At 43.4% G+C, this 19,147-nt stretch overlaps 1 protein-coding gene across 4 annotated transcripts in view; it reads right to left on the minus strand.

Moving 5' to 3' along the window:
* Nucleotides 1-19,147, minus strand: part of ST6GALNAC1 (ST6 N-acetylgalactosaminide alpha-2,6-sialyltransferase 1) — a 304,387-nt gene that overhangs the window by 57,332 nt on the left and 227,908 nt on the right. For all 4 annotated transcript variants that reach the window (XM_078654604.1, XM_078654603.1, XM_078654605.1 and 1 more), the window contains one exon: nt 9,140-9,311. In XM_078654604.1, coding sequence (XP_078510730.1) covers nt 9,140-9,311 — 172 coding nt within the window. The remainder of the gene's footprint in view (nt 1-9,139; nt 9,312-19,147) is intronic.

A 19,147-nucleotide genomic window follows, 5' to 3' on the forward strand; every position in this document is an offset into this window, starting at 1 on the left:
GAGTCCGGTCAGATTATATCTTTTTCTTCGTTACAGGGAAAATATGATTTACGTAGGGGGGATTTTTTTTTAAAATATCTTCAGATTCGCAGCTTTTTGGATAGAGCTAAGTTTAAGGGAACTATTCAGGTTGAGCAAGTTAAATTGGTAAAGTTATTAATTGACAGTTGCAAGCTTGGCCAGATCTATTTACATTTAATATCTGCTCAAGGGGATGACCTGGCGGTGTAGGAGGAAAAATGGAACTCAAAATTAGGAGGGGCCCACATTGAGTTACAGGCGATGCTGGAAATGGCTAACTCTTTTCTGTTTTCGGGGAGTTTAAGAAGTCAATTTTTTATGTCTGCTTTCAATCTGTACTACACACCTTCTAAACTGGCAAAATGGAAAATGGGTAGGGGGGATAAGTGCCCCAGGTGTGGGGTTTACGCTGCGGATGCGGTGCATATGTTTTTTACCTGCCCCGTCTTATCTACATTTTTGTTTGAAGTTAAACATTTTTTGAATTATTCTTTGGTTATTACGGTTAATTGGACAGCTGAACTTGTATTGTTTGGTATGAAAAGGGGCACTCCTTCTAATGGGCACAGTACTGCTGAGTCTAATTTTTTGTTTATATGTATGTCTATTCTGAGATTGTGCATAACATCAAAATGGCTGGATGCTGACCCCCCAACGCTCCTGGGATGGAGAGCCAGGGTTCTTGCTCTCTATCATATGGAAATTGCTTTATACATGCTTAAACGCCCCAGGAGAAAAAGGCTTGGACTACAAACTTGGGACTTTATTAAAAAATGGCTTTAGTGATTTTCTTTTTAACTATCTGTCCGATGCTCAATTGTTTGCTTTAATCAATTGAACCATTTTTATATTGAATTAGATAGATGAATTCTTTTTTATGTTTTGTGGATTGTGTTCTGTAACTGGATTATGAAATAAAAAAGAAAAAAAAGAAAGAGAATTTTAAAAGCATAATTTCGACCCCACTGGAAATTCAGAAGTCAGTCGATGCTATCTAATTCTTTAATTTATGAACTCATCAGCCACATTCTAGCATGACCATGCAGGTTAACTTTAAATGTTTCAAACAAGTATAAAACATTTGGCTACTAGGAGTACATGTGTGAAGGAAAATACTGTCAGGGTATCACCAGAAGGACATTATGATAAGAATATATGAGGAAAAAAGAAATTAGAATAGTTTGCTTGTACTTTATAATAATGACTCTATCACATAAAAATTCATCAATCCCGTATATTGAATATATGTGGAAATATAAAAAGATGAAGCAATTAATACCGAATGAAAATGTTGTATTGCAATTGATGAAAAAGAGAAATGTAATTTAGAGGAAGTTACCTCTGTGTTGAACTAAAAACGAATACACGTTTTTAAAAAAAAGAGTATAAAGCTTTTGGCTGATTCAGTTGCTGTCCTGGCACAGTATGTGAGCATATCTGAGGCTCCAGAATGCACTGCATATATGGATGTAAGTTAGAGGTAGCTGTCCTTGCATTGCCCTATCTATCCATGGTTTCTGGTGTGATGATGGCATCATCAGCAATAGAAAGTAAACATGGCTCTATCACTGTTGTTAACTTTCTGGAGTTTCTACTCTTCTTCCTTCATTTAGCCCCTCAGCAGCAAGTAGTGCCCTTTGAGGGGCTAAGGGTGGCATAAGTGAGCATATCTTTGTAGTTATCTGTCGTCAAATGGGAAAGATGTTATAGCATCCTCCCCAGGCTGGGTACCCACCAATGGCTATGCAACACACAGAGCTTAGTATTACATGTCTTTATTCTTCAGCATATAATCACAAACTCAATGTTCTAAATGAGCTTTCATTGCATTCTGCTCTCAAACCCTATGTCGCAGTTCTGCGGAGACCATCAGAAGCAAAATGGGTTCCATCATTGCTAACCCACATGAAACTACCTTTCCCCCTCTGTTAAATTATTATTATTTTTTTTACAAAAAACATACATATATACAATCAAATCTCTTAAGCACTTGTCTAGGTTCTGCGTCAACAGTGTAGAGGCCACAGCAGTCTCTGGTGCTTCAGAACCAGTCTCTCCTTCAACATATAGATCTGAAGAATGATGAGTTAAAAGCCGAAAATGAGAACAGTCTCTAGTAATAACAGTCAACATGTGTCGCTTTCGTAGACACCAATTGAAAATATTCTGCATCAAATGGAGCATATTTTCTTTTCTGCATTTGGCAGGTGAGCACTCGATCTCCTATTTTAAAGACAGTGTTCTTCGCATGTCGATTTTTTGTCAGCATACGCTTGCATCTTTTGTTGATTCGTCCATTGAGACAACTTGGTTGTCATTGCTCTCCTGTACATCAATGTCACAGGACTTTCACCTGTGGTTGAGTGAGGTGTTGAACGATAAGTTCTTAGAGTAGAGTTTAACACAGCTTTGAAATCAAGCTTCTCAAAGAGTAGCACTCTGCATTTCTTTCAGCATAATTAACAAACTCATAAAGCACTCAACAAGTGCAGTGGCCTGCGGCGACAGAGGTGTCCTCTTCTGACGCTTTAGATTCAGATGCTTTAAGAAGTCTCTGCACTCTTGACTTTTGAAAGGCAGGCCATTGGTAGATTTCACTATGGCTGGAATATCCCATATGGCAAAGATGACATCCAGTCTCTCAATTACCTGATCTGGAGAGGTAGGTGATAGATCTTCAATTAAAGGAAATTGTGAGTATTCGGCCACACTCACTATCAGGTGATGTCCATTATCAAGTGGACCGAAAAAGTCGATGGCTACTCTCCGATGCATTCTTCGGGAGCTCTGACATGTTTAAGGTGTGCTGAGTAACTTTTATAGAAAGGCAACTGCATAGATGACAGGCTTTTAATTCCTTTTCAACCCTCTCATCGAGGTAAGGAAACCAGACATGGTCACATAAAACCGATTTTGTAGCAACGATTCCACGATGTCTTTCATGGGCCACTTCAATTATTTTTTGTCCCAGACTGTCTGCAATCAGGATTCTCAACCCTCACAGTATAACTCCTTTCTGAGTTATGGACAGGTCATCTTTGAACTTTTTGTATTTTTGGTATTCATCATCACTGGTGAGAGGTCGAGTGTGTTGGCTCCATGACTGATGTGTAGTTATATCTTTCAGCTTTAACATGTCACTGCCACGACTCATGGCAGTGATAATGTGGGCTAATAAAATGGCAGCTATTGTATTTGATTTTACCATTAAATTGATATAGGTTCAGCCATCTTGGATGGATTAAAATGACCTGAAATAGGCACTCTGGAAAAGTAGTCTGCAGGGTTCTGATCCTTCCCTGGATGATACACAATGGAATACTTGTAATCTTGTACTCGTAGTCCCCTCTTTCAATGTTAAGAGTTATCTTGGCCTATGGATTGCCAAATATAGTTAGTAAATGGATTGCCAAATATTGTTAGTAAAGCTTCATGATCTGTTACGAGCATAAAATGCTTTCCATACAGGAACACACGAAATGTTCACAAGCCCATACCACAGCTAAAATTTCTTTTTCAGGTCGTGAAAAAGCATGTTCTGTTTATGACAAACTTCTACTTGCATATGCCACAATATGCCTTCAAACATCTGGGTGACAATTGTGCTGTGCACGGATAGTGCCTAACCCAACTGGGCTAGCATCAAAAAACTCTTCTGTAGGATGATTTGGTTTGAAATATACCATTTCAGTAGCATTCTCAATGGCTTGTTTGATTTTCTTAAAACGTTTCTCACTTAATGTGACCAATGAAATAAAGCATTCTTTTTCAAGTTTCTCAAGGAAACACTTACAGTTGCAAAGTCTTGTATATCTGGAACACTAACTGGCCATGACCAGAAATTAATCCATCATAGAAGCCCCTTGTGGGGATCAGCATTTGACAGCCCTTGTACTTAAGAAGGACCGGGTTCAATAAACCATCAGAAAAGATATTGCCCAAGAATTTTTGCCTTGTCTTATGGAACTCACACTTGTCTGCATTCAAAGTCAAACCTGCATCAGCAAGTAAACAACATACTTATGGGAGAGCTTTATCGTGCTCGTTTTGTGTAGCTCTGAAAACCAATATGTCATCGCTATAGTTGAATGCATTCATGACAGGCTGTATGATACGTCGAATGACATCTTGAAAAATTCCTACAGCCGATGACACAAAAATGTAGGGTCTGAGTTAGATCTTGGTGTATGGGTTACTCCGTCACAACGGTGATGATTATCCCATCCACAGAAATACAAAGCCAATTAAAACCTATGGGATTTATATTTCGGCGGACGGGATATCAGTCACTGTTGTGACACAATAACCTGTCTGCCAAGATCTAAATCATGACTCTCGTCTTTTGTATTGAGAAAGCCCAATATGTGTAAGAAAGGTTGTAATGCACCTGCAATTTTGTTCGAGTTTCAACTGATTATAACATTTATTCAAATCAAGGAGCGAGAAGACCTTTGCACCATTTAATTAAGTTATCATGTTGGCAATGTGCGGACCTGGATTTCTTTCTCATTCAATCGCTTTGTTAGCCTGAAGCATGTCAATGCTTATGCGTACAACTCCTTCGCTGTCTTTATTGGGCACTTCCCCTATGGGAGAAACCCATGACATTGGAACAGTAGAACGCTCAATGATATCATGCTTAACTAATGATTCAAGTTCTTTTTCGACAGCTTCTTGTAAATGAAAAACAATTTGTCTATGTCTTTGAGCAACAGGATGGAGGTCCTCATTAATATGCAACTTTACTTTCTTAGTTTGAAGCTTGCCTAAACCATTAAATAATTAAAAATGAATGCAATTGACATACTATTTTGTGATGAGCATTCATATGGTAGTTTACAGAAATCAGTCCTGTATCAGTAGCTGTGCTGAAACTGAGTAGACAGGCACTTGACACTGTACCTTGAAGCACATGGATGGGGCTTGTACCTTAATTTTCTTGTGTTACATCTTCGCTATAAATGAACCTTGTCTTTTTAAGGGTGTCGATGCAGCCATGTTTACACTTTGGTTTTTGATGGCATAAGTTGCTGTAATGGAGACATTTCATTATATTGCTCCTCACACTTAAGGGGCCGATTAGGATGGCGGACGGACTTGCGTCCGTCCGCCACCCCTGAGTAGGAGGGACCGTCCGCATGGGCAGCGGCGGTCCCTCCATGGCAATTAGGATGTGACCGCCACCCTGGCGGTCACATCCTGTATGTTTTACATTGCGGCGGGTGCTGCTTGAAGCAAAATATGCTTGACTAAAAATTTAAATAAGTTTACTAATAGACAGGACAGATACATATCTACCAGGAACTAGAACGCTTGGACGTCCACTGGCGGAGGAAAGGCATATCTTCTTCCCAGCCTTGTGTGGGTGAAGACCTCACCTCACCCGGCGACCGCTCGGGAGTATGAGGCCCCGCTCTGTCCGTCGGTACCCCTGTCGTTGCACCAAGCGGAAGTGGAGGTCACTCACTTATTTAAATTTTTAGTCACAACACATCACTTGTGGTTATAGTGGCAGTAGCGATTATAAACTTGAGGTCCTGAAGAAAGCTGGGGAATTGCCCCTTAGGCTGAAACATGTCGACCGATTTTCACAAACGCCATAGGGTAGTTCAATTTTCCTACCAGGCGTGTTTTTAACCATTGACACACTGACTTCAGTATGTGCGTTCTTTCTGGGCCAGTGTAGCCATTTTTAATTGATCACATTTTCTTTGAGCACTGCACTTTATTCAGTCCACTTCATGACAAACATCATGGCTGGATCGCTGACATTCTCTTCCACTACAGCACTATATGGCTGGGTGTGGTAATGACTGATCAGCAAGTCCCACATGACGTAAACTCCACCAGCAGGGTGGTCTGATGGGACTTCTTTCTAGCCTTTTGTGTCCAATAACTTCCAACAACATTGATACACATATGCATCTTATTGTTTCAGAGTCATTGGTATAGTGACACACTACCCCCAGACCTGGTCTGCTCTTTTTGTGGTTCCTAAGATACAACATCAGCAAATGTCTACACTGGTGTAATCACAAGCACATTACTAGAAATTAGGATGCAGTAGAAGCCCAACTTCAGCTGTTTTTAGTCCCCTCTCCAATGACCCCCATACATTATGACCAAGGCGACACCTGGCATGGATGAGGTGATAGGTAGGTTGTGTTATTCTCTCTTCTGACCTTAGACATGAAACCTATGTTGCAGATTCTTGGATTAACATTCTATTAAAGAATGCCGCTGGATCACTGATCACTTCTGATCAGCAGTGTGAAGCGCTGGCTGCCTTCTTTGTTAAGAAGGTAGAAAATATCTACAAATGCTTCCCTATGATCCTCCCTGGTCCCCCTGAGGTACCCTGTAATCACACCAATGCTATATTATTGGCCTTTCCCCCATTCCTCATAACCTATTACTCACCTTTGTTCCAAAGTCAAGTCGGGCTCTCCTGTCGATCTCTGAAGCCCAACCAATTTCGGAAAATTCTTCCTACTATTTTACACCCTCTGGAACAGGTGATCAATGCGCCACTTAGTTCAGCGTTCGTGCCTATATCTTGGAAACAGGCCAGGGTGCTACCGCTGCTTAAAAAACAACCTTCCTTAGACCCTAATTAGCCAGAGAACTTCCGGCCAATCTCCCTGTTACCCTGGGCCGCAAAGATCACGGAGGCCTAAGTTAACTCTCTCATCATGGAATTTTTAAATGGCAATAACAGGTTTGACCCTTCCCAAAGCGACTTTCGCCCCGACCATAGCACAGAGTCAGCACTCTTAGCTGTGACTGAACATCTTTGGAAAGTTTTAGATGCCTTGCTGACGTCGGCACTAATCCTCCTAGACCATTGTGCCGCGTTTGACACAGTTTCTCATGCCATCTTGTTGTGTTGCCTGGAGGAGGCAGGAGTTACTGGCTCTGCTTTGCAGTGGCTGGCCTCTTTCCTTGCGGATAGGATGTTCCAGGTGATGCTCCTCTCTTCACCTCCAGCATCCGTACCATATGTCAAGGGGTACCACAGGGCTCCTTCCTGAGCCCTCTGCTTTTCAATCTTTATGTTCAACCTCTGGCCGGAGTAGCCAAGAGCAGAGGGCTGACCATGGTCACCCATGCCTACAACACACAGTTGGTGGTGGCTCTCTCGTGCAACTCTAAGTAGTACCCCCTGTAATTTCAGGGCGATCTCGCAACAGTCGCCAAGTGGATGACCGCCAATTGTCTCCAGCTGAATGCCAACAAGTCGGAGGTGTTGTTGGTGGGCAGAGACCATGGTCTATGGAGTGAGCTCTTATGGCCTAAGAGTCTAGGCACTGCCCCTATCCCTAAGCAAGCATTGAAGAACCTAGGAGTCTGGATGGATGCCTCACTTAATTTTCAAACTCGGATGAAAAAAGTGGCGCTACCTGCTTCTGACTGCTACGGGGACTCAAACCCATTCTGGGCTTCATGGACATCCCTACTAGGCAGATCGTCATCCTGGCCCTGATTATGTCACTACTGGACTATGCGAATTCACTGTATTTGGGAGCTAATAAGTCTGAAGTTCAGAGGCTACAGAGAGTCCAGAATCCGGCTGTAAGATCCCTCTTTGGTCTGTGCCAAGTCTGCTCAGTGACAAGTGCCACTCGCCGTTTTCACTGGCTACCTGTGGCTAGGCGCATCGAGTTTAAGGCTCTTTGTATAGCCTTTAAAACTCTGAAACTGGCATCCCCTAAAATCTTGACTGACCTGCTTTTTCCTTATGTCCCCTCTCGCCAGCTCCGTTCTGTCGGATAACATCTGGTGGTGGTTCCTAGAGTTCGGAGGGTTCGCGCTGGAGGTAGTTCCTTTCGGAACAGAGCAGCCATCCTCTGGAATTCTTTACCGGCCCATATTCGGGGGGTTCACTAACTACCTCAAATTTAGGAAATCTCTAAAAACCGTTCTCTTTACCACTCCGTAGGTCCCTAGGCCCTCTATGTTCTGTCACCTCACTGCTGGTTAGCGCCAGGACGCCTCTTTACTGGGGCAGCTGTTGCGCTTAATAAACCCGTTAACATAACATTAAGTACAGATTTCTGTATTTACTTGCTGATGACTCCATGGTTAATGATGTAGTGGCTTAGTATTCAGTAAAATGTTGGAAAGTAAAAAGTCAGAGCTGCCTTAACACCTCTCACTTTTCATCAGATAGCTTGAGCTAAGCACAAGACAGTTTCTAACCGAATGACATCAAAGGAAATTATTACTGATTCTGACCAATAATAAGGGTCTCAATCAAACGTGAAAATTATTATCTTATTTATTGACAAGAAGAGTGCAAAAACTTTTGGATCTCAATGTTTGACTTCCCAACTCTTGCTATTTACACGCTACTAAAGCTCTGATACCCTCTAGCGTCAAGTTCGTGCTATATAAAACTTTATAAATAAATATTAGTAAGTTCCTGCACTGTTTATTTACAGTCTAATATATACAAAGGCTTCAGACGCCTCACAAATCACCAGACATAAATAAACAAGCAAATGCATTTCTTCTAGAAATGTGTGGATCAATTAGGAATTTTTTAACAGTTTAGATCCTTGTTTGGGGGTTTTGGAAATAGCAGGGATGAGGAATATGTTGCTCATGTATAAGCATGAGACATTTGGGATGTGGTGGGGAACAAACCAATTTCATAAAGATCTCAAAAGGCGGCTACATGCCATTTTCAGTCTGAAAGAACCTTTTGCTAGCTTACTATGTCACGGTGATAAGGCACTGAAGTAAAATGCCTTGAGAAGGTCCCTGGTTCATCACGACACTGTGCCTCACCCTCTACTTGCTGAATTCTCCTTGAAACAGGCTTAACAATTCAGAATGTACATTTTTTGCATTATACCTAATGGCTGCATAAGGCCTGGCAGTAAATGCTATAAGCACATTAATTTAGTGAGATGCCCAGTGGTACACTAACCAGGATTAAAACTTTAGTCTTATGGTTAAACAGTTGGCCACTGTAATACGTTTCCAAACATAAACAATTAGTCACACCTGCTCAAAGAATAATTCACATTTAAGACTCTTCCCACTGCTTGCCCTTCCCTCCTTTCCCAAAACAACAAACCAAAGCACACAGAGCCAATACAGAGCCAATACTTACCGGAATACGTAATCATGCAAGTCAATTTCTTTGCCCAAATATGAATTATTTAAAATCCCACCATTGCCCACCACAGCACAGGTAACGCAGTTTGGAGGTTGGCTGCTGTTATCAGCCATCAGTATTTGCTGATTGGGGATCATGGGCAGAAATGACAGCACCTCCTTCACAACTGAAAGACAAGACAAGGCAGCTTTCAAGCATAGGTAACGGATGTATACATGCATGAGTGAATACATAGATCATGAATCCATAGATTTGTTTGCTAGCCTAACTGGTTCTCCCACCCTTAAAGTCAAAAATATGGGAATTATCTTTGAATCAGACCTTGTATTCTCTCCCCAATCAATACAGTTATTAAGGGATTCAGGGGCATATTACCAAGGGTGGCGATAGGCAATTATCGCCGGTTTAGCGGTTGTTTTCGGCCGCCAAGCGGCGATAATTCTATCGATCTATCAGCAAGCTGTCGCTAACTGATGTTACCGACAGCTTTTTGGCGATAGCGAGCGGTTTGGGGCCCGCTTTGCATGTCAGCGATATTTATCGCTAATGACATGCAAAGTGGGCGTACCCAACCTGTTAGCGACTGAAAGCAGTCCCTAACGTCGCTATCGCCTATTAGCAAGGCAGGCGTAGCGATGGAAATATTCCCACTATCGCCAAACACTAACGCCTGCTCAGACCAGTTCTTAGCCATGTTATCCAATGGGAGGTGGATAACATGGCTAAGAGCATTTCGTCGCTAATGCGTGAATATCGCTGTATTCTCAGCGATATTCACGCATTTCGCCGCTATCGCCGGGAAATTTATCGCTTTGGAGATAAACATTGCTAATAGCAAGGTTTTCTCAGCGATAAATTCCGGCGATGCTCAGCGATAAAAAAATCATCGCTAAGCCTATTTAGCGATAAATATCGCTACTTGTTGGTAATATGCCCCTCGGTTTGCAACTCTCCAGGCTCCAAAACAAAATCTCCCTCATGTCCTTCTCCTAAAAACTGCCATTTGGATTAAACTATCAAGATGTCTAGTCTTGAAAGTCAAAGACAATTGTGATAATTATATACTGGGCTCCAAAAGAAACAATCTTCAAGAGACCCCTAACCTTGCCACCAAGATGTGCCTGAAATGTCAAAGGGTTGAAAATGTGAAAGTACTCCATAGCCTCCTAGCAAATGCCAGGTTTAAATTGAAGACACTTGCAATTACCCATAAGGCATAGTAGAACAAAGGTCCAAAATATCTACCAACCTTTGTTCCACCTCTCAATACTTGATCCCAAACTATCATTCAAATGGGTAAAGCACTGTGGCAAATCATTTGATGCATTGAGCTCTAAACTGTGAAATGCTCTGCAACACCCAAACTAGAATGGAACCAGTCTGTGATTGCAAATGATTCAGGAAACTCTTGAAATCATTCGGCTAAATACACAATATTTTTGTTTCTCCACTTTAATGCCTTTCTCAGACCATTACTGAACCTCTTCAAGTTGTTCTCTCATTCTTCTGTAAGTATGGAAGAAACACCCAGATCATTCTAAAGATGGAAATTTCAATTGACCTTGAGTACATACACCTACATCTCTGTGTAGGAAATTGGGGATTTGTTGCAGTACCCCCCACTTTTTGCCTGGTACTTGATGCAACTTTGACTGAAGTGTACTGGGTTTTTGCTAACCAGGTCCCTAGTACCAGTGTTCTTCCCCTAGAATGTACAATTGTTTCCCCCAATTGGCAAACACTTTAGCACCCTTGTAAGTCACTAGTAAGTGGTCCTCCTGGTACCTAGGGCCTGAGGTACAAAAGAGGGTCCCTAAGGGCTGCAGCACGAATTGTGCCATCCTAAGGGACACCTCACCAAGCACATGCAAGGCTGCCAGTGCAGGCTATGTGTCTTGGTGCAGACAATAGTGAAAACACGACATGTCACACATCCTTGTGTGCCATGTCCTCTACCACTGCAGGTAATATTTGTAGGTCACCCCTGCAACAGGCCTAACACCCCTGTCGTCAGTTCCTGTGTGTGTTGTTTCCTAACCTTGCGCTCTCTAATGTCAGCGCCAGGATGCCTGCTAGGTGATAGAGCGCTTATAAGTGAGATAAATAAATAAATAAGGCAAACTGCTGAATATTACATGTGAGGATGTTTGGTATCAAACATTTTGTATTGATAAACCCACACTGATTCCAGTGATGGATTTACCAATACATGCACCCAGAGGGCACCTAAAAGGTGACCGTTGAAAACCTACCAGGCCCTGGTGTGTTGGCTGACTGGTTTCTGCCAGGCTGCCACCAAAGTCGAGTGTCTGACCCCCAAGGGTGAGAGCCTTTGCTCTCAGGAGTTCAGAAACAAAGCCTAGCCGGGAAAGTGTGATTACACCCCCTCCCACAGAATGTCCTGCTGATTAGCCTTCCTAGGCCAGCAAGCTTTAAAGAGCTGCTGCCTTTGAAATGCAAATCTGTACCCCCTCACAGTAGAGGAAGCCGACCCCCTTTATGAAGAGACGCTATGGCACCTGGACAGGTGGGAAAATTAGCTAGTCAGGTAAGCATCCTACCCACAGGCTAGTACCACCCCTAAAGTGGGCTAAACTGAGGTGGACTCGGTTTTTCAGAAGTAGCCATCTTTGAAATGACATACTTAGGAATTCTGGGACAGGGTTAACCCATTCCATCAATGGTCATATAGAGGTAGTAGTGACCTCAAGGGTCAGTAGCCCATTGGCTACTACCCTACACTTCCTTAACACCCTTAAATTCAGTATTTAAGGGAGCTTCTGGCACCAGTAGAGCAGATCCTGATGACCTACGAAGAAGAAGGACTCTGAAGAGCAGCACAAGCAGAAGACTGAAGTGATCAACTGATTTGGTCCCAGCACTGCCGGCATGTCTGCTGTTCCTCATTGAAACTGCGCCAAATAAATCTCGTCCTGTAGCTGTTGTGCCTCCAAAACATCGAGGACTGACTGCCTTCAATAAAGAACCAAGACCTCCCGTGGAACAGCGGAACTGTTCCCTGCATCCTGCAGAATCTCCAAAACAAGGACTCTGAGGACTCCGTAACTGCCAAACCCCGACGCCTGAAGCCACCACTGCACCCGCTGCTCTAAGCCCCAGTTTCAGAAGGCCAACTGAGCCATCGGGGTACCCCAGCCCTCCAGAGCCCGAGTTCATCATGGTTTCACCACTCATGGACCCTACAACATTGCCTGCAACCTCTGCAAACAGGCCCCTTCTATCGCAACCGCCCCTGGTAAGGAAACCCGACGCCTAAAGACACCTCTGCACCCGTCATCCCTGAGCAGTGGAGAAGAGGACCAAAGCTGTCCCTAAGTCCAGAGCATCATGAGGCCTTAGCCCACCTGTTGGTTCAGCCGACTAGCCTCCCAGTCAAAGCTTGCAGCCTCTTTCTATCATGACTGTTCTCCAAAGCATAACATTGGGCACCCAACCAGTGGCGGCTCCTCTGCTAAGGCGGAGGAGTGTTGCCGATCTACTCTGCAGCAGTAAAAGAAAGGAAAAAATTTAATGACAATAATGTAATGTTATTATCATTTTATTTTGTTCTCCTGCTGCGGAAGCTTTGCGTGAGGTGGTGGGGATACAGAGCAGGGAAGGAGTGATAGAACCCTCCTAAGTGTGCAATGACTGTTTGGCCAGCCCTCTCAGGTTCCCCAAAACAGTCATGCGCACTTTCCCTGTTTTCCATGCAAGCTGCATTACAGCCTGCATGGAGAACATGTCCACCCCTCCGGCCCCTGGCTGAGCCCCATGGCACGGCACCTAGACCAATCACAATGTTACATTGCAGCGTTGTGATTGGTCGGAGGAGCCTGGCTGTGCTTCCTGTTCCTGGAGTCGGACGCAGGAGACCAGAAGCAGACACGTAGAACCTGGTGGCAAGGTTAGAGTTTTTTGTTTTTTTTACATTGCTGCCCGCGATCCCCTCGCGCGCTGGCTCGCCACATGTGAGCCTTGCCTGCCACCACTGCACCTGACATTGTTTTGCACCTCTGCACCAGGCCTCACTAGTGCTGCTGGTGGTGTACTGCTGGTGCTGCCTTGGACCTTGCCCACAACTCACCTTCACTCCTGGAGAAGGGTCCCATAAGTCAGTGTACTATACCTGAATGCCGCATTGACTTTCCCTCCCATAGGATAACATTGCAGCCTCCTGAAATGGCACAAAGTGTTGATTTTTTTAAACTGAAAACAATTCCTAATTAAAAACGTACTTACCTGAACGATTTTCTTCTGATGCCTAAACATATATTAACATCCTTCCTATTTTTCAGAAATTGGTGTGGATCTCCTTTCTGACTCTCAGTTATTGACAATTGTGGGTAGTTCCAGATGTCTTGCACTCCTCTGTGTTAAGCCTAAGACTGCTCAATCACACTACTTCCTAACAGAGCACATTGGGATCGCCATAGCAAGGCCCTGTCCACTCATGAGGGAATCCCTGGACTCTTTACACAACATATCTCATTTCGATATATCATATAAAGAGGCAGCTTCCTAAACTCTGCCTCTAGAATTACTAGCAAACAACCATCCGTTCTTCTCCACTATGGCAATCCCCTGCAATATTGACTGACTCAAGATTTTTTCCTAGTCTCCCTAGAGAACAAAGTCCCACAATGTGCTTTCTGCACAATGTAAACGCTTCCCTCTCTTCCCTCATACATGTTTCCCCTTGAATAGCCATGCGCCCATCACCCTTGTTATGACTTGCCTAGACCACACTATTTAACTATTCCAAGTATAAGCACTCTTAGTACTCTGAAAGCTCGAAACAATCCATATAAGCCAACAAAATATCTTCTGCAAATTCGCCTAAGTCTCATCCACTTTTCAGTCACTCCACGGGCTACCCATGGTTAGACCCTCTGCCTTCAAGACACTGCACTGTTCAGAGGTGAACAAGATGTCAAGAGACGATTAGTCAGAGTACCGGAGACAAGCCAGGACAACAAGAAGAAAGACCTGCTTATAGATTGTCACACAGAAAGACATCACAGACTAGAGACCTGGGCTGGGTTTAAAAGAGATGGGAGACAGGCCTGTGGAGGTTGATGTTGAGAAAGAGGAACTGGCATTGCAAACTCAGTCAATGATCCGGCCTGTGGAGGTGGAGATTGAGAAAGAGGAGCTGGCATTGGAAACTCAGTCAATGAGCTAATGTAGAAAGCCCTCTTAGTCAACGGGGCAGATATTTCTAGGTGTCTACAGGGGGTAGCAGTGGGAAGCACCTTGTGTGCTGTAAAGTTCCTGCTCTGTTCAGTTCGCTTGTCAGTGGCAGGTCTTTTTAAAGTTAAGGTTGTATTTCTTATCTTGGTTCCAAGAAATAGCCTGTCACTCTTCTCATTTGCTCATTGCTGCAGAATGATATGCTAACCCTAGAGCAGGAGAGCAAGAGAAATGCAGAAGCATAAAAACACCTCTGCGATTTCAGGCAAGTAAACCAAGACAGGCAACAGAAACAGTAAATTTAGCAGGAACAAGAAGCAGCAAAAGGATTCAGAGCAAACAGCCAAATGGATTGATGTTGCAACACACTGAATCACATCCCAGTCACTTAAATAGGAAGAGGTCAAAAGATGGGAGGAGTCATTGCAAGAAGCAATTGTGGCCATGTTGATCTGGGAAGGTTTCATAGAACTACTATGCTGAAATCGCTCTAACCCAATTGGTAAAATATGACAAAGAATTTTGAAGTCAAATTCCCAGGAGCACAAGGCAAATTTTCAGCATTCATGTAGAACTGCTAAAGAAAGGCAGGAGAAGGAGATATTGCAATCCTTTTCCAGTGGCGGCCGGCACAGGTAAGTGTGGCGAGGCGGGGTGGTTGGAAAGGGGGGAGAAGCCTACAGACGACTGAATAGGTATAATTAAATAAATAGATAATACCTATTCCGTCGTCTGTTGGCTTCCCCCTGCCGTGCCCTGCCCCGCCCCACCACCCACTGCGCTTACCTGTTCTGGTCGCCGCTGTCCTTTTGGTCTTCTAAAGAAACACACCTGTAGTAAGTGTACACAACTGTAGACAAGCAGTCTGTATCCGATACCTGCAGTCAAGAGAAGAATGCCCAGCGTGAACAAGGTGCAAACCTATAACACAAAAGACTGCCCTGCTAACTGCAGGAACGCCTCCCAACCATTGGACAGACCAACTGCTCCTGGTGTATGGACACACCATTGATCAGTCCTTTGCCGATCAGCTATCCTGACAAACAGACATATGTTGGTAAACTAGAGAACATGGACTAGTGTATGTAGAATGGAATTGTACATGATATTTCTTAACACCCCTAACACTCTTTCCCCCTTTAAAAAGATCTGATGTATCAGGATAATGACAATGGAATTTCTTGATATGGTAAAGGGAAAGTATGGAAGAAGCTACTTCCCATGACACAGCATATGATGAATTTCCTTCCCAATCTATCAAGTATTGTTATTTTCTTTTGAAAATATGAGACTCACAATTTTTTAACAATGAACTCTTCATGACCAACTATACAGATAGGTTTTGGAGGTTAAGATGCCTTTTTCAGGTAAGTTGGACTGTGGGCTTTAACAAGGATAAATGGCAAGATGAAAGTTTTTCCATGTGGAAGTTAACCAAAGGCAAGCCATAACCAGGATAATGAATCACAGGAAGGTGACGGACCATAGGAGCACGGAGATAACTTAAATCTAAAATACCTAAATGGTAAAAGCATAGAAGATAATCATACCTTATTCTCTAGTTCATGGGGTGGCGCAGACCTTCTGTGTCAGTTTGTGTGTTTGGCATTTCTTTCCTGACTGATTTTCAAATTAGAAAGGATTGTTGGAGTTGCTTTCAAAGTCTGGAGTACATCGCAACTGCAGGAGAAGTTATGTCTATATTTGGAGTTAGAGGCTGATAGTTAACAAAATGGTTGTATGTGATTTCATAGAAAAACGATTTCATGGAATACCTTTACTAAGAAGCCAATTCACCAAAGTGTTTAATTTAAATTTGCAGGATGAATGGCATCAATTCATAGAAAGTCTTTTTCTCGAAATTGGTTATTACGTGCATATGTTTTTTAAGGTGTAAATGCAATGAGTGCAGGTCTTACTTTCAGAAACATTTTTGTCAGACGTATTTATTTCAGTGCTTTACCCTTTTCCATTCGTCGGCCGTCTGACATCAAGGTGAGCGTGTGCAGAGGACGGCCGGCGGCCAAACTGCGCACGCGTCATTTTTTTACGCACCGCCGCGGCGAATTGGTTACTTCAGGTTACGCTATTTAGGTTTTATATCTTTTGCATTCTAAGACAAAGAATTTAGATGCTTTTAATTCACTGTCCCTCACCACTCCTAAACACCACCCATCCCAAACTCCCTCACATTTCAGAACCCCTGAACAGCCACCCCTAACTCTACCTATCCCTGACCCAAATGCCCTTTCTACCCCTAAACTCCACCCAACCCTGAACTCTAAAAATCCCTCACCATGCCTAATTTACACACGTCCTTGATCCTTAAAATCCACCCATCCCTCACAGTAAAAGCCATTTATACCCTAACCTCCACGCATCCTTGTACCCTTAATTCCCCCTCACCACCCCTAAACACCATCCATCCCTGATCCCTAAAAACACTCACACCCCTAAATGACACACTTCCTAGACCCCTAAAACTCCTCGCCAACCATAAACACCTCCTTCCCAGGCCCCTTAAAATCCCTCACCTCTCTAAATCCTACCCATTCCTGAACCCTAAAACTCTTTCAAGGCATAAAGTCCACCCATCTATGACCCCAAAATCCCTCAACACCTGATCGGAGCGGATCCTACCGCTACGGCCCCAGCTAGCTACCTCAGTTGTATATATACCCACTTCCACTCTGACATAGATCGTAGTTACTAACAGGAAGAGTGCAACACGTGCATTGGGATGGTGAGGTAGTGCGATGCTGCAGGCCCCCCTCTGGGATTCGGATCTTGTACATGGGCTAAGGGATATAGAGGGCCACCAGAAATGGGCCCTACTGGGGCTCTACCAACTAGGAGACATCTGGAGGTAAGGTGCAATAATTCCATTTGATGATCTACAAATTGAATATGAACTGTCAGGGAGCCAGGGATACCAACAACTACGGTTCCTACTCAACTGGTGCAAAGCACTGCAGGCCGAGATTAAGGAGGAGTCCCCACTAGAATGCAGAGTACTCTGTTACCCCCAATGAGCCATGCAGTATCCCTAATCTACTACATACTTTTAAATAATAGGCTTCCCTCACTAGACCCTCTGAGGGAAAGGTGGGAGAGGGATCTGGGATGACTAGAAAATGATGATTGGAGTCAGGCATGTGGGCGACCTAGAGAGCGTTGCGATCCGGGTGCATTTCCATGTGATTCAACTGAAAGTCTTGCATAGGACATACTACACTTGGACCAGTTTGTTCACAATGGGCCAAGCACCTGACAATTAATGCCTAGGGGGCTGTCACATGAGAGGAAGTTTAATTCATATGATATGGGACTGCCGGAAGTTAGGGACCTACTGGAAGTGAGCGGATGATAGGCTCTCGGAGACCCTGGGAAATGAGGTGAGACTCACGCCCCAATTGTTCATACTGGGAATCTGGGGCAAACAAACCCTGAAGTGCAATGTCCTGCTATTCTTCAACTTAGCCTTGATGGGGGCCGGAAAGGGGATTCTGAAACACTGGGGGGCGCCAACATCCCCATTGATGCAGGAATGTGAGGAAGGTTTGAGCTGGTGCATGAGGGCTGGAAAACTAGTATATTAAGTGAGAGGTTGCCCATGTAAATTTGACAAAATCTGCGTACCCTGGAGGGATGAGGCTGTCTAGGAGAGGAATTAAAGTGTATGCCTCAACTGAGGGTGGACCGAACATCAAACGTAGACTGAAAGGAGGTGAGCTGTTGTACAATGGGCTCACTGCCATAAGAGGAACACCCACAGGATGAGTTATTGCCTGACTCCAGCCATGCCCCTAGGCTGCTAAATGTAGTAATCAACTTGTATTCTGTCTGCATGTCCTTGGAAGTTGGGGGGGGGTATATTGTGTTGTTTGGTTTGTGCAAAACAAAATAAAGAGTTATTTTTTTAAAAAGAAACCTCAACACCCCTAAACCCAACTCATTCCTGAACCCTAAAAATGCTTTACCACCCTTAAACTATACCCATCACTGACTCTTAAAAAACCCTCGTAGCCCTAAACTCTGCCTATCCATGAACTCTAAAAACCTCTCAAAACCCTTACACTCGACCCATCCCCGAACCCTACAATACCCTCATCCACCCTTAATTCCACTCATGCATGAACCCTAAAAATACTTCACCACTCCTAAACTCCAAGCATTACTGATCCCTAAAAACCCTCACCACCTCTAAACTCCACCCATCCCTTAACCTGAAACCCAAAACACGCTCACTACCTCTAAACTCCAACCAATGTTAATGCAATTTTAGATTTTTCATTAAAATGATCTTTTTTTAAATGTTTACCTTATTTTTTGATTACTCTTATATTTTCTTAAGTTTTTCTTTCCCTAGAATTGGCTTTCTATGATTTGGTTTCCTTCAGTGTGAATTCTCAGTACTCGTTTTTCTGTTAATTCACATACATCAAGCAAAATATGGGCTCTATTCTAAGGAAGAGTGCATTGCTTTGTTTTATACAAATTCTTATTGTGAGGAATGAACCAAACAATGTATGTATTCTTCTAAACTTTTCTTCAGATGCTGGGCTTGATCACATTTCTGTGGATGAAATCCACAATAGGAACCCTTTGCATAATGAGAGTATTGCAAAACTGAGTCCAGAAGTACTGAATTTCTCTATCTGAGACAATCTTCTTTGGAAGACCATGGTGTCGAACTATATCAAAACAGAAAACCGTGAGCCATCTCGGTAAATAAATCCACAGTAACCATGATTTTATTACATCCTTCTGATCTTGGCAAGTCTACAATGAAATTCATTCAGTGCCTAT

The sequence above is a fragment of the Lissotriton helveticus genome, chromosome 7 (assembly GCF_964261635.1).
Source record: "Lissotriton helveticus chromosome 7, aLisHel1.1, whole genome shotgun sequence".
Taxonomy (NCBI): Eukaryota; Metazoa; Chordata; class Amphibia; order Caudata; family Salamandridae; genus Lissotriton; species Lissotriton helveticus.